Raw genomic sequence first — 16,353 nt, 5'->3', positions numbered from 1 at the left:
GCGTCCCCGCAGGGGCGGCCCCGCGCTGGGCCCGCGGTCAGGCCCCGGGCGGGGGCTGCGCCCAGCTCCGCGAGGCCCCCCCCGACGCGCGCTGACTCTGCCCCGGCCCAGCCCACACCTGGGCCCTGACCCCGGCTCGCACCGCGCCCGGGCCCCGACTCGGGCCGCTCCCCGAGCCCCACCTGGGCCCTGACCCCGGCTCGCACCGCCCCGCGCCCGGGCCCCGACTCGGGCCGCTCCCCGAGCCCCACCCGGGCCCTGACCCCTGGCCCTCACGCCGGCCGCGACCCGCTCCCCGCGCCCGAGCCCCGACCCCGGAGCCGCACCCACCTCCGTGATGATGTCGTGCAGGTAGCGGAACGGGGGCTTGCTCAGCAGCTTCTCCGTCAGCGGCGGCCTCCGAATCACCTTCCCCAGAGCCTCCTGCGTCCGCTTCACCACCGCCGCGTTCATGGCGGCGCCGCCCGCGCTCCCGCCGGCCCGCCGAGTCCAAGCCCCGCTGTCCCGCCGCTCCGGCCCCGCCGCCGCCGCCTGCTCCTGCCCCGACGCGCCGTTCGGGTTTCCATCCCACAGTGCACCGGAGTCGGTCAGGGCGCGTGCGCGGGGCCGCGAGGGCTCGGTCGCCAGGGCGGCGCGGCCTTAGCAACGGACGCGCCGCGGCGCTCCGCCCCCTGCCCGCCTGCTGCGCGCGCACGCTGGGCGGGGCTGCCCTGCCCACCGCCTCGCGGCGAGTGCAGTGATTGCGTCCTGGCCCTGGGCCCGCCCACCGGCCTCGCGGAGCAGGGAGGTGCTCGCCGCGTGTCGGAGGGGCCGCCGGGGCTGCTTAACAGCGACGCCACGCCCGAGATTTGTGTCGCCTGTGTCGCAGGTTCCAAGGGGACTAAGTTAACTCAAACAACACGGAATAGAAAACGCCCAATCCTGTTACTTAATGCGGCTTCCTGCTGAAGTGCAGTAGAAGTAACTCGTCTTCTCTGAGATTCCGTTTCTGTGCCTACAAAGTAGGGTCAGCGTGTGCCAGCCTCCCTAACGCCCAGGGAGGTGACAGCCAAACGGTGGCGCCAGCGCTCGTTGTTGTGCCAGGTGCCTGTGCCTTCGTCCCACCCGTGTCCACCCACCACGCACAGGCGCACTGCAGAAAGCCTTCCGGCAACCTGGAAGCGAGTGGTCCGCTCCTAGTTGTAATGCATACCTTTATAACTTCTATTTACTTTTTTCTTTTTCTTTTTTTTACCCTTTTCAATGCTCTTCATTGCTGGTGTAGATCGACATTTCCATCTGGTGTCAGGCTCCTGTCTGAAGACCTTCCTGTACTGATTTCCTTTAGCACAGGTCAGCTGGCAATGAATGCCCTCACCTTTTGTTTTCCTGAAAGTCTATATTGCACCTTCACATTTGGAAGACCGTGTCAACAACTGTAGAATTCTGCTCGTTTTCTTTCATTCGGTACTTTTAAAGATTTTGCTCCGTTCCCTTCTGGATTACAGAGTTTCTAAAGAGAAGTCAGCTGTAGTCATTTTTGTTCTGTCTGTTGTGTATCTGGCTGCCTTGAAGACTTGCTTTTCACTGTTGGTTTGCGTAAGCTTGCCCATGATGTATCTAGGTGTGGAGTTTTTTTTACTTAAAATTGATATTCGATTATTATTGACATACAATAAAATTCACCCATTTTAAGTGTGCAGGCTGGTGCATTTTGATAATTACATACAATTATGTTACCACCACCACAATCAAGACACAACATTCCTGCGCCTTAAAATGCTTTCTCCTGCTCACTTGCAGTCCATCTCTTTACCCCACCCCAACCCAAGCAACCGGGGATCTGGTTTCTGTTACTATAATTCTGCGTTTTCTAGCGTTCCTTATAAATGAAATCGTACAGTACGTATTCTTGTGTTTACTTGTTTCTCTTATGTTTTTGAGATTCGTCCATGTTGCTACATATATTAATGTCATTCCTTTTTATGGCTGAGTAGTATTGCATAGAACACCTTGTTTATTTGTTCACCAGTTGATGGACATTTGGGTTGCTTTCCATTTTTTGTTATTTATGAATAACACAACTAAGACCATTTACATACCAGTCTGTGTGTGAACATAAGTTTCCATTTCTCTTGAATACTTAGGAGTGGGATTGCTGGATTGTGTGGTAAGAGTAGGTTTAGTTTTATAAGATACTACCAGACTGTTTTCAAAGTGGCTGCACCATTTTTCATCCCCACCAGCAATGGCTGGGATTTCCAGTTGCTTCATATCCCTGTGACACCTACTATGTCAGTCTTTTAACTTTAGTCAGTCTAGTGGATGTGTAATGGCATCTTACTGTGATTGTAATTTGCATTTCTCTAGTGTTTGGAGCACCTTGTCATGTACGTCTTGGGCATTCATACAGGTTTGGTGACGATAGCCCATAAAGTGTCATTCAGGCACTTATGGAGTCACTGCTCTGTGCTGAGTAATCTAGGTGCTTCAGATTTCAGGGAAAGTACATACCTTCTAGTAAACAACTTCTGCTCCTGGGAACGTCAGTCTCCTGCAGTGAACAGTGTCCGGGGCTGTGTGAGCTGTGGCCACTAAACGGAGGCCAGGTGAACAGCCAGGGCTCATCCCCCTGCAGCAGTGAGCACCTCACTTCCTTCCACACTTCACTGTGCAGGTGGGCTGGCGGTGGGAGAAGCCTGAGCATGACACCCATGAGGGAAGGAATTTGACAGCACTCCCTGTACAGAAGTGTCCCACGGCCCATCCATGGGAAATGACCCTCAGAGAGCTTCCCCCTGGGTGGCCCTCAGTTATTAGCCCTGCCGCCCAGCTTCCAGGCCCAGCCCCTTGGTTGAATCACCGCATCCTCTGAGCCCTGCCTTGTCAAATCTTCCCGGCCTCCTGGAAACCCCATACTACCCCTGGGAGCTTTTGTGTCGTTGCCCACCCCCACCACCACTTCCTCTCAGCAGGACATTATTTCCCAGGCCAGACTCACAGCTCAGCAGGACAGTCCCTGTGGCATTCGGCACATTGGTCCCTTGGGACCGTCCAGGGTGTGGTGGACACTGCATCAGGCTCCTTCTGAAGCTCCCAGCTGCCTGCTGCTCTCCTGCTTGTCCACACACTTACCTTTGTCACTCACACATGTCCTGCTTCCCAAGAACAAACATTAATTCGCAAACAGTTCATCAAACCCCATAAAGAAGAAGGAAATCGCCACCCACGTGCCTCATGCTGAGCATTCTGCCCACACTGAAGCTAACACTTCACATCCACACGGAGACCAGAGAACTGCGTTAGTTCTTTCCCCACCCTGGCCTGCCCACCTGACTGCACCTCTGACCCCCCAAAAGTCATTTTAAAGGAGGGGCACAGTGAGACTGCGTGCTTCTCCTTGGCTGGCCTTACCCAGGAAGGTGGGCCCTGAAGCGACTCAGCCCTTAAACAACACTGTACCATTGTGTAAATGTACGACAGTTTCTTAGTCCAGTCATGTACAGACGGAGTCAGTGGAATTGTAACAGCCATACGACGTCAGAGGGGTAGTAGATTGGGGGAGGGGAGTTCTCACTTTGTGAGGGGTGTAAATGTCTAATACATTGTTTTGGACACCTGAAACTAATTTTAGAAAAAAAAGACTGTACCAGCTTCCTGCCCTTGGGTGTTAGGGAGAGAGGGGCCTCCTTCTCACCTGCTGGCCAGGTTTGGCAGCCTCGGGAGGCACCCCATCCAGTGGTGTCTGAGGACTGGAGCTGTGCTCACAAGTCTTCCCTGATCCGCTCACTGTGGCCCAGCGGGGAGCCCAGAAGCTCTGTGAGGACTCCCCCCTCTGAGCTCTGAGCACTGGCCGGGGTGGCCTGAGTGGGGGTAGAGGGAGAACTCAGGTGTCGCTGATCCTGGCCTCTGAGCCCAAGTACCTGCCTTCACAACAGACAATCCCAGCCCCTCCCCAAAACGTTCACGCTGGGAAGACTCACCCTCTGGGCCCAGGCTGGCCTGTGAGCAGTGGGCAAGGTGGGTGGAGCCATGGAGTCACCTCTGGCTCCTGAGGCCCCACTGAGGACCCCAGCCAGTGCCACACGAGGGGGCAGCCTGATTCCACAGCCTGTGTAGCTCAGGGGGCGTCCACAGGGGGCCTTGTGGAGCCTGAGGGCACAGGTCTGGCAGCTGTGGGACCGGGGGGCCAGGAGAGAGGGTCTGACAGGATCCAGGACAAGTGAGCAGGGCCACCCGAGGGCCTGGCTGGAGGGAAGTGGCCATGGAGTGGACACTCATCCTAGAGGTCACAGCCTTAACTACCCCTCAGTGAGGCCACACCCTCCACACAGGCCTTGGAAAGCAGGGCTGAGAAGACGTAACTTAGGATTTCCGCTGCAAGAAAGGGACCCAGAACCAGGGCTTCAGGAGGGTGGGGGCCCCAGGCCAGCCTGGCACCTCCAGTTCTGGGGGCGGGCGAGGCGGGGGTGGGGGTGCGGCAGGGGCTGCAGCCTGAATTACCCCTGAGCTTCTGAGCGTCATGAAAGGATTAGAGAAAAAGGCAGAGAACATAAAAAAAGAGTCATTCATAAAAAAATAATAATTGATTAAATAACTATAGAAAATCATAGCAAAGAAAGTGTTTGAAACATAAAAGGCTGGCAGGAGATGTTTTTGAAAGAAGTAATTTCTGAATGAATGAAGGAGATGACAGTGACCATGACTCACCCCGGGAGAGAGAGCTCCACAAAGAAGGGTGGCTTCCAGACCCTACCTGCCCTCACCCAGGAGACAAACATCCCCGGAGACAAAGACCTGGGGGGCTGACTGGGCCAACTCAGAGCGCCACATCTGTGAAGAGCCCAGGATGTGGGTCAGCCTGCAGGAAGGGCTCGGGAGGCAGGTGCCAGGTGGGAGGAAAAGTGGCCCAGAGCCTGGAGACAGCCTCACTGGCCCTAGACGCAAGACTCGACTCCCTGACAGGCTCAGAAGGACAGGCCACAGTCTGTGAGGCCGGCCAAGTGCCATCTTCCAAGCTGGGAGGTGACTGACATCATTCTGTGAAACCTGAGGGGCCTGCACATAAGGCCTTCTCTCCTCCTCTCCACGTGAGCCTAAAGACAAAGCCTTCTGTCCCTAAACTTGCTAAGGTTGTTTCTGCCTCAGGACCTTTGCACTTGCTGGTCCCTTTAGCTGAATAAGAACACTCATCCCCAGATCTTAGGTTGGATCCTTGACATTATTCAGGTCTTGGTCATATGTGACATCCTCAGAAGCAGACCACATCTGAACTCTCCAGCCTGATATCTTTATTTCCTTCAAAGTAATTGTCTGTTCATGTCTACTTTTGTTTTCGGTCTCCTCCTCCACTCCACTCATCCCCAGAAAGTGAGTTCCATGGGTAGAGAGGCCTGGTGGATTTGCTCACCCCTGAACCCCTTGTACACAGGTACAAATAGGTACTCAGTAGCTATTTGCTGAATGTTGAATGGATTATGCTTTTGTTAAAACGGCTCTTTCCAAAGAGCTCTTAATATGGTTTGCTTATATCACAATTTTAAATTTAAAAAATCAAACTCGAATGTCATGAAGACAATATGATCTCGGTGATATTAAATGTCTACGTGTGTGTGTGTGTGTGTGTGTGTGTGTGTGTGTAAGTGTAGACAAGTCCAGCAGTTTCAACATTTCAGGGATTATCTGGACTTTGGGATTATGGGACGTTTCTTCTGCTTCTTTCTACCTCATTGTATCTTATATTTATTTCTCAGTAAATAATAATTTTTAAATCAAAAGCAAAAGTTAAGTGTCAGAGGAAAGCCCTCTTAGGGAAAACTACAGCATTGATACCCTGCTGGGAGACCATTTCCCGGGTGCCCACTGTGCCCCATTTATACATAACTGCCTCTAACAGGATCATCAACGAGACTGACATTTATTTACCTGGCACTGCGACAAGCTCCTTGAATTGGCAGCAGGATAGCTGTTACCAAGTGCGCCCTTTACCTGTAATTAGCTGTGTGACTTTGGTCAATTCTGGCCTTTACAATCTTCAGCCATCTCTCCAGGAAAGTGAAAGATCAGAACTCAATCAGCGTGAACCTCTCTTCCAAGAACCATCACTCACGGCAAGTCCTCAGAGCACCTCCCCACGTGCTCACTGCCAAAGCCCGATTCCAGCAGTGTCCCCTTAACCCAGGGTCTCCCCGATCTGATGGCGGGCCCTTAGGCCCCTGAGAACACAGACAGAAGGCTTGTTTAAGGGTGCTTTCCTGGAGTGAGCACCCACGGCTTTCATCCTGTTTGCCCAGGGGGCTGCTTCTCAAACACAGGGCAAAAATCACCCACGGTGGGAGTCCCAAGCAAGCCCTTTGCAGTCGGGTTAGCTGGTGTCCAAAGGCTGTCAATACATGCCCTTTCCGAAAGTGAATGAGACAAGACACACGTGTGGACCGGGAGCTTTCTGCCAGAGCAGGTGTCGGCAGGCAGGCAGACGGGCAGATGCCCACCTGGGCAGGTACAGTCCTCCCACCTCCCTGTGCCCAGCCCTGCCCCGAGAGTGCCCCTTACCAGCTGCCAGCATACCAGCCAGGCCTCAGGGAGCTGCTGTCGAGCCTCCATTTGAATTACGTAAAACCTGAGTTCTGCCAGGTGGGAGGTTAGGTTGGGGGGCTGGGTGAAAAGGGTGAAGGGATTAGAAGTACAACTGGCAGTTACAAAATAGTCGTGGGGACTGTAGTCAACAATATTGTAATAACTGTATGGAGTCAGGTGGGTACTAGACTTATGGGGGATCACTTTCTAAAGTATACAAATGTCATAAATCACGATGTATATAAATCACTATGCTGTGCACTTGAAGCTAATAAATATTGTATGTCAACTATAATTGAAAATAAAAGAAAATTTAAAAAAAACTGAGACCCCCCCCAAAGTCATCAGCACCTGCCACCCCTGCAACCCTATATTCTACACCGAGGGGCCCCCCTCACCTCTGTCTGTCAGGTGCCCCTGGTTCCACATCAGGCTTCCTCCAGACACGCTTAGGTGAGAACTGTGTAACGGCTCATATGAGGTTGGTGCAAAAGTAATTGCGGTTTAAAAGGTTAAAACTAATTGCAAATACCAGTTACTTTTGCACCAACCTAATACAATGCCTCGTCCCCACTGGAACAGGCTTCAGAAAGCAGGAGCCAATCCCACTGTCGACTCGGAGCCCACGCAGAATATTGGCTGAATGAGCATGAAGGAGGAAGGCTTAACCACTGAGTGTCTGCTGTGGGTGGCCACCCAGCCGCCCGTGGGACCAAGGCCCACTCCACAAGGAGTACTGGTCTTTGTCGGCTCACTGGAAGCTCCTCTCTGGGGAGACTTAACAAAGACGCCTACCTTGCCCCTGCTCCCCACGGCAGTCCACATGGGAGGACTCATGGAGATGGGGGTACAAATCCAGTTTCCCAGGGACCCCCCACATAACAGAGTTGCTCTCAGGAGCCGTCTGAGGAAGCCGCATCTAACCTGAGATTGTTGGAGCTGAGTGACCCACTGGCCAACTGAACCAAAATCCCCAGGAGGAGTGTAAAAGGGAGAACTGAGTTGGTACAACCTTGGAAACTTCCCCAGCAGTGAGGTGGGATGGGAGCCCAGTGGGGGTGCCCCCGCCATCCCTGGCCCCCACCACGGGGCTGCGAGCCTCAGTGACTGTGAGCCTCAGTGACTGCCAGCTGCTCAGATATAAGGGCCCAGGCCCCCGCCCGGACTTAGGAGATCCCTTCTAGGCCATGCACAGCCCAGAGCCCCCAGGGTGGGGGTTCCTTCAAGTCCTGAGCTGCACCAACCCTGCCTCCTTCACCCCGTATGGGGGCTGCTCCCAAGGACACTCCCCTCCGTTCCACACACAAACCTGCACCTCAGACACCATGTCCAGGGAGCCTGACCGGAGGCCACCCCAAAGAGAAAACCCAGCAAAACAGCACAAACGAGAAAGCCACTTGAAGCCATGTGAGCTAGGATTTTGTAATAACACCGTACAAAAACAAAAAGTAAGTCGATCTCTAGAAAGGATAAGAAAGCCCGGGAGAAAATCAGGCAGGCAGCTGGCGGCAGGGCAGTGGCCCAGGGAGGTGGGAGGGGGTGAGGAATGGCACCCCGGCTCTGACCAGGGCAACGTGGCCACCTCTGATCTCTGGTCCCCGTTCGATCGTGGAGATAGAGCATGCCCAAGGCTGGCAGCTGCTCCAGCAGTGGTCCGCAATATTTGCTCTTTCTTTTCTCAGTAGCAGCTTTTTGTTTGCATTATAGTGAACACTGAGAGTCGACATAAATATTATTTTCCTGTGTCTCTGGCCTGTGTTATTTTTATTTGCACAATGTTGATTGGATTTGAAGGCAAATGCATCAGAAGGAAGGGAATACCACAGCTTGTTCAGAAGGCAGTAAACAGGCTTGTTTGCCGGAATCAGAGAAAACCCAATGGGCAAAGGGAAAGGAAACGGCGTGGGGTGGCTGGGAAGAGGCAGTGCAGGCCAGGAGTGCAGGCTTGTGGGGCTGGGGAAAGGAGGGGGTGAAGGCACATCAGGGTGTGACCACCAATGTGATCCCTGGGGTGTGGCCTGAGAAAGGGGCTGAGTGGGTGGCAGCTGGGACCAGCCAGAGTGGGAGTTGGAGTTCTGTCCAGAGAAGCAACCCCCGGGCATCCTTTGGTTTGTTTTTGTTTTTTATCTTACTGAAAAAAACGTATGCCATATGTGCTGTACAGGACAGTGGCTTGGGTTTTATAATTCATGTTGCCAACTTTACTGTTTATTTAAAAGGTTATGTAAAAAGTTCAATCACGTTTCTTGAAATTCCCATTTTGTATGGCTCAGGGGGGGAAGACATGCCGTTGGGACCCGCTGCCCCCAGATGCAGAGTGGCAGCTGTGTAACAGGAGGGGGCCGAGCCAAGACTCCTAGGGCAGGTACAGCTGTCTAGTCTGAGGTTATGACTACGACGTGAGAAGCGTGAGACTGAAGGATGACAGTGAGATGCAGGGACGGATACGAGGCCTGGGAGGCTGCTCCAAGTTGTGGTGAGGAAGGAGAGCCTGCCGGAAATTTCTTTCCTCCATTCTCCATTAAGCAGTGTTTGAAGCGTGACTGTTTCATGCCTCACTAAACAGAACAACTGACATGAGTCGAGTACTGGCTGCGTTTGAGATACCGTGCGAAGCACATTTCATGTATTTTCTCATTAAATCCTCAGAACAACCTCTAAGACAACTCAGCAACATCAAAAACACCAATTCGATTTAAAAATGGGCAGAGGACTGGCAGACATTTCTCCAAAGAAAATACGCAAATAACCAACGAGCACATGAGAAGACTCTCAATTCATTAATCGTTAGGGAAACACAAATCAAAACCACAATCAGATACCACTTCATATGACCCGTCCTGCGCAACAAGGGCAGTGAGGATGCGAGAAGGGATGGTTTGGGTTAAGTTTTTAAGCAAAAAACAAACAGAGACTTAATGCAGTTAAATCTCTCAGAAGGCCAGGGAGGACTGGAGCCCAGAATAAAGCTGGCTGGAGGTTTTTATTGATGGGTCTACAACTATAAGAAAGCAACATTGTTTCTTACATGGTCTGTGAGGCTCAGACCTCATAACAGAAAATGTTTATTCCAATCACCCTTTGCCTTTAAACGGCGGAAGCACAAGGTCCCAGGATGTTTTTACCTAAAGCATGTACCTTTTCAGGATCAAGTCTTTCACATTGTAACAACTCCGTTGAGAGAAGTGGAAACAGGTGCAAGGGGAAAGCCAGAGCCGGCAATTGACTTTCCCAGGCAGGGGAAAGGGGAGGCAAGGCCCCTTCCCATACCTGTCCAAGGCAGCTCGTTTGGGGTCCCCACTCGGCTCCGCCTGGCTTAGGTTGTATCTCCTGTGAGATATTTTACCCGTCTTTGGCTGCAAACCATCTTTTGGGGACCAGACAGAGAGACATGAGGTGTAAACAAAGGATGGAACAGAGCCCCAGAAAGGCACAATCTCACAAACTCTTCTTTCCTTAAGGAAAGACATGAAGGAACAGTTGGCTAGGCGTTTGTGTGACTACATTCATACTCATTAGGATGGCTACTGTCCAAAAAATAAAATAAAAAAGCTTAGCAAATAACAAGTATTGGGAAGATGTGGAGAAACTGAAACCCTTGTGCCTTGCTGGTGAAAATGTAAAATGGTGCAGCTGTTGTGGAAAACAGCATGGCAGTTCCTCAAAAAATTGAGAATAGAACGACCATGTGCACCAGCAACCCCACTTCTGGGTATTTACCCCAAACAACAAGAGCAGTCTTTCAGGACACGAGCTCAGAGCAGTAGCATTCACAACAGCTATTCACTGAGGGCTGAACAGACAAATGAGTGTGGTCCGTCCGCACAGGGGAGGCCGGTCAGCCTTAGAAAGGAGGGAGTCTGACACCTGCTCCAACGTGGAGACCCTCAGGACACCGTGCTGAGGAAAATAAGCCAGTCACAGGAGGACAAACACCGGCGGATTCCACTTCTGTGAGGGACCTAGAGCAGCAGATTCATACAGACAGAGGCAGAGGGAGGGGGTGGGGGTTGTTTACTGGGTGCAAGTGTTCAGTTTTGAGAGACGACGAGAGTCGGAAGGTTGTCACACAGCCACGTGCGTGTGTGTCACATAGTTGGACTGCACCGTATGCCTGACAATGGCTGAGATCGTAAATTTCGTGCCGTGTATTTCACCCCAATTTAAACATTTCTAACATTTTTAAAAAACAACCCTCGGGGTAGGTGCTGCTGTTAAGCCTGAAGCCCAAGAACTCTTCCAGTACGTCGGGGCTACTCGATGGCAGAGCTGGGCTTGGGTCACGCCAGGTCTGTGCTCTCAGCACCGCTGCAAGGTACTGACTGGCTCTCAGCTGACGAGCATTTCCCCGTAGATGGAGAACATTTCCCAACAGACGGAGAACACACCCATTTCTGGGTCCTTGCTGAGACCGAAGTCCAGGCATGATATGTTTCTTCAGAAAGACCATATTTGGCCGACAGGGTAGCCATTAGTCTTGTCCACTCACTTTATTCAGTCCACTAGATGGATTTTATATTATCCCCAACAATTGCTGTATATTTAGGATGGGTCATACTCCGCACAGTGCCAGCCAGCATCTGGAAGGAAGCGGGTTGCATCATTGAACAGAGCTGTTAAATGGGGCCAGGCCCCTCCCTGAGACTGGGGGTCCGTGTGCAGGAGGAACATGGGATATTTTAAGAGTTGAAGCAACAGTTTTTACTGTAAATGCAATGAAATTTTACAAACAAACCAAACACAGTTCAAGTTGCTGGGCTTCAGGAGGCTCGCGACACAGGCTGAGTGCACTTGGCTTGCCTTGCCTGGGAGCTCTCTTGCCAACGCGGGGCTCAGCCACACGCAAGCACTGAGCCAGGGGCCTGCACGGCACCCACCACCACCCAGAGGCTTTGACAGCCAGGTCTGAATGCCAGTTACCAACCGGGGTATTCCCATTGTCCACTGTTGACTGTGTCTGAAGTGAGGTTTAAATAATAACTGAGAAAAAGGAAACCAGAGTCTTGGAAATTTTCCGGAAAGAAAGGTGAGATTTCAATGGAGAGCCATGGTCGAGCTTGCTTCCCCCGGCTTCCTTCCTCCCCACCACTTCTTGTAAACACAGCCCAGGTCAATGCAGACACGTTTCAGGTCTCTATACAAAATGAACAAAGGCTTCATCGGCTGCAAGGAGGTGGTTACTGAAAATGGGTCAATCTTTTGATGCTGGTGAAAGATGCTGGTCCCTGGTGATAGGCACACACACACACACACACACACACACACACACACACACGGCCATGCAGCCAGAGGCCCAGAGCCACCAGGTGCCACATGGCCTTGGCCTCTGCACCCTCCAAAGACCTGGGTGGGGCAATGCCCAGTTCTGGAAGCTCTACTTGCAAACTGCAGCGCCCTGCTCTATAGGCCAGCCAAGAGTGGCTTAGATGACAGTTCAGCTCTGCAGTTACATGAATGTGGCCTGAAATCTTGATGACCTGAATATGGAGAGGGAGGGAAAAGAAATGGGGATAAAAGAGGAAAGAAACATAAAAAAACCTTCAATAGAATGAGGTGCTTACTCAGCCTTGGCTAAGGGGGAAAATAAGTCTTATTTTGAGTGCATTCCAAAAGGATTTGGAGAACCCTACAAAACCGAGAGCCCGAGGTGATAAGAACTTAGTCCCTAAGACTAAAAAAGCCTCCATGATCCCAGGTGTGGATGCCATTCAAAGTTGCCTAAAGAGGCAGTTGGATGAGGAGTTCTGAGACTTAGAAGAATTCTGGAGTCCTGAGTGGTGAGGACAGAGAGGAGGGCAAGAATGGAAGCTGGGACCAGAATGAGAGGCGTGGGTGGACAGCGTCCCCACCTCAGGCACGGGCAGAAAGTGAGAGCTGGGGACAAGTGCAGACTTTCAGCATCACTCAATTGCCGGGATACTCACCGAGTACTGACTGACATCGTTATTTTGGCGCTCAGTGTCTTCACCCTGATGACACACGGGCCACGCCTATTCTTCACTGATGGAAGATAATGAGCAGAGCAGCCCCATGTTCAAACCCGAGCGCCTGTGGGTTGCCAGAGGAGGAAGGGTTTGCAAAGTGACCCAGAGGCACACTAAAGCCTCACGGGGCAGCGGGGGTCCAGAGCTGTGAGCAGGAGGCGGGGAGGGGTGAGCCCACCCACGTACTGACACTGCCCTGGCTGTTCCAGGAAGGGCCTCATGCCAGAGCCCCACCTCAGCTGCCTGAAATCCCACTCATGAGACATACACGGCCTGTAAGCATACATCCTTAGAAGATTTCCTAAGAATGCAGGAGGGCCCAGGGATTAGCAGCCTGGTAACCTGGATTATTTGTGCAAACAAAACAAAACCACGCAAGAGCCTGGAAGACTCCATCCGTCTGGGCAGAAGTATATTCCTAGTCTATTAGCCTTCCCAGCATCTTCCGCTGGCGTGTATGCTTTACACGGCTGTATGTGTAAGATACATACCCAAAAAGCACAAATTCTGCTTGATCTCCAGCACTGGTGGGAGGCCTTCTGTCTCTTGGTTTCACAGGTATGTTTCCATGGCTGCATTGTATTTTTTACCTCTGTGTAGTGTTTGTGTCTGGCGTGACTCCCAGCCCCCATATAGCAACTATGTCCCCACCTGCGAGCTCACAGCTCCCATTTCAGCTCTTCATTGCCTCACGGTCTGCCTGGTCCGCATCTGCCGCCTGGTTTTCTGGGGTTTGCCTATTGTTTTATCATCTTACTTTTGCTCTGTAGACTAATTGTTTGTAATTTCTGCAAAGGTTTGGACTCTAAATATACACTTGATAAATCTCCAGCAGTGGTTGTGCAAAGTAACATGAAACTCATGTTCATCTAATTATTGAAAACAAAACCTGGAAAATGAAAAGAAAGCAAATCAACTACAAAGTAAGAACTTCACAGTATGAAAAATTCAGTGCTTTTGACTTTTACTGCCCTGAGTCTCCATCTCTGTTAAGAGAGCCCGGTCACAAAGCAAGCCATTTTAAACTGATACTAAACATCATATTCCAAATTAATCTTTTACTTTAAACTTAGGTTATAACATTTGAAACTGTTTTCTGCTTATACAAATGTTTATGATAATATACAAATGCAGGTTATATAGAATTTATACTTATTATAGGATATCTGAAGAATGCTGAAAAATATAAAGAAGACAATATCACCCATATTCCACAATCCAGAGAAAAATTGCTGTAAAAGTTTTGACATTCCTTTTAGTTGTTTTTCTAGGTCACATTCACACAAGCACAGTCCCCTAAAAACTCTTAATTTATGCAACTCATCTATAAGGTAAATCTATTTTCTTTTAATAAATTGCAGGTCTGGGTCTCTCGGGGCAGTATTGGACATCAAAAGCAGGACATAGCTCATCTGTCTGTGGCTGGGATGCTTACTGTCCCCGCCACTGTGGCACAATCTGTCAGGGACATGGAGACTTCTGCTTACCTCTTCCTGGCCTTTAACTCCGAAGGCTGGAATTGGTTTGGAACCGGAACACTGAGCTCAGCCCAGACTGTGGCTCTCCAGATTCAGCTGGTGAGAGGCGGGGCCAGGAGGAAAGGACACAGAGGGCCCGGGTCATTCCCGAGGAGAAAACAGGGATGCCTGGAAGCCATCTCTCCTTCACTGGAGCCCTAATGGCCTACCCCAATACTTGTGAGAATGACACTGCCCTAACCGGGGCCCTCACCCAGGGGCCAGAACGTGAGCAGCCTCCTGTTAGCTGACAGTAGCTTTTATGGCCACGGAGATGGGAGTGCCTTGACTGAGGACTGGTCCACCCCCGCCACGACCCACAAGAGCCACTACTACAGATCCAACCAGAACCAATGTATAGCAATCCCTTCCTACAAGAAGCCAACGGTCTCCATAACCTGGAAACATAACTTTACAATGAACTTTATTGAGATTATTTGGTAACAACGGTCCCTTTTAAAATCTTCTAAATAAAGAGTTTGGAAAAGTCACCTCCTCTTCTGGGTGTTAAACTTTGGGAAACCCATTTCTCCCTGTAAATGAGGAGATCCAGACCCTACTGTTTAGAGCTGGGGTGTCCAAACTTTTTTCAACGTTTTTTACCAAGGGCCATATGCGGCAAAATACACAAACAGCCGGGTCACTCGCTCGAGGTGAAGTATGTATTGCCTCACCTGGTTTATTTAAGTAAACTAAATATATTTTTGGAATTTGCTCGGGCCAGTTAAAAATGGATTGCGGGCTGCAGTTGGACCGTGGGACGCAGTTTGGACACCCCTGGTCTAGAGAGATGCTTACACTGGCCGTGGGGGACTGAGCCCAGGGTGTGGAGGGGTGCGCCTCTTCTCGTCACACATTCGGTCTTGGTATTGCCACTTTCATAAGAGAGTCAGGTTGGTGGCTTACAGTTGTTCGCAGTGGGCATATTTACACCCCAGCAATTGGCAAAGGCTGCGCATTTTGTTTCCACTTCAGGGAGCCAATTGTCACACTTTTAGTAGCATACCTCTGAGGTAATCCCAAGAAACGAACAGAGCCAATTCCTGGTGTCCTTGTCAAAACACTGAGTTCTACACCACAGACGCGTGCCCCATTACCGTGACTTCTCCTCTAGCCAGCAAGCCAGCCTTGCCGTCGCCCCTGCAGCAGTCTGCAGGCCCATTGTCATGTGTGTGCCTCAGGTCTGCTGGTCCATACGAACCAGGTGTGTACTCCCTCTGCGGTGCAGGCTGCTTCTTTCCAGACCAGCGCTTACACTCTGTTCCACCTCTGCCAAGACCTGACCCTGGCCTGGAATCAAAGAGGGGTACTGAGAGCAGGTCTAGAAGAGGACAAGCATCCTTTCGGCAGACGCCTGCTCCAGGTGAGGCATCTGGGAAGGACAATCTGTTCTCTGGCATGGGGCCAGTGATTGCTTCTGTCCACCAGGAGGCCCCTAAGAACGTGGGGCTTTGAAACTCTCAGCTCAGAGTGCCGGTTGCCCACACCCACAGCCCAGGCTCACTCCCTATCTGACCCCTGACCTTGGCACAGGGACCTGTCAAGGCCGTGACTTTGGTCTCCTTTGTAGCTCTGCGAGTCTTATCGTCAGAGAGTAGGCCTGATTTCTGACAGTCTGCCCAGTGTCCGTAGCAATGAATCTGATGCGCTGCCTCCGAGGTCCTCAGGCTTGCAAAGTGTCTGAGGTTGGCAGTGTACTGTCCTAAGCCTCTCATTCTCTTCTTTCAAGGTCTCCAGCATTAACGTAAGAAGCCATCCTCCTCCACCATCAGTGCCATTACCGTTGTCCCCACTGATGGAGCACCCCCATCTGCTGCATCTCCCAGGCTTTGCTCTCTACCTGCGCCCATCATAACTGAGCACAGGTGCCATGCACGATGGGTGATTATCGGGATGGGGGGTCAGCAAGCTCTTTCTGTAAAGAGCCGGATAGTAAATAATTCAGGCTTTGTGGGCCCATGTGATCTCTGTAGCAGATTCTGTGGCTTTTTTTTACCCTCCCTTTCCCCTTTAAAAAATGTGAAAACCATTCTTAGCTCAAGGGCCATCTGAAAACAGGCCGTGGATGAACCCCAGTTATTACAGGCCCACTTACCACCAGGAATGGGGCCCCTATGGCTTTGAGATAGGTGGGCAGTTTAATTCCAAAATGAACCCTGGGGGTCCACTTTCTAGAGCCATTTTCAGCATCTGGGTCTCAGCTTAGGTTCCCTAGAAACACAGCCTGAGGCTTGAGAACTGTGTTCTCAGGACGTTCCCAGAGCAGCAAGAGTGAAGGAAAGGGGAAGAAACACGAG

At 51.3% G+C, this 16,353-nt stretch overlaps 1 protein-coding gene across 2 annotated transcripts in view; it reads right to left on the bottom strand.

The window, feature by feature from the left end:
- Positions 1–574, bottom strand: part of TRAF3IP1 (TRAF3 interacting protein 1) — a 52,363-nt gene extending 51,789 nt beyond the window's left edge. The window contains exon 1 of one of the 2 annotated variants that reach the window (XM_081050658.1): positions 331–574. In XM_081050658.1, the coding sequence (XP_080906784.1) occupies positions 331–453 (123 nt within the window). In that variant the 5' untranslated portion in view covers positions 454–574. The remainder of the gene's footprint in view (positions 1–330) is intronic. The other variant, XM_081050657.1, reaches the window with a different exon arrangement.
- Positions 575–16,353: the final 15,779 nt, after the last annotated feature.

Source organism: Rhinolophus hipposideros (assembly GCF_964194185.1).
Source record: "Rhinolophus hipposideros genome assembly, chromosome: 6".
Lineage (NCBI taxonomy): Eukaryota > Metazoa > Chordata > Mammalia > Chiroptera > Rhinolophidae > Rhinolophus > Rhinolophus hipposideros.
Note: the sequence above shows the minus strand (reverse complement) of the source record. Positions and strands in the feature narration are given on the sequence as shown.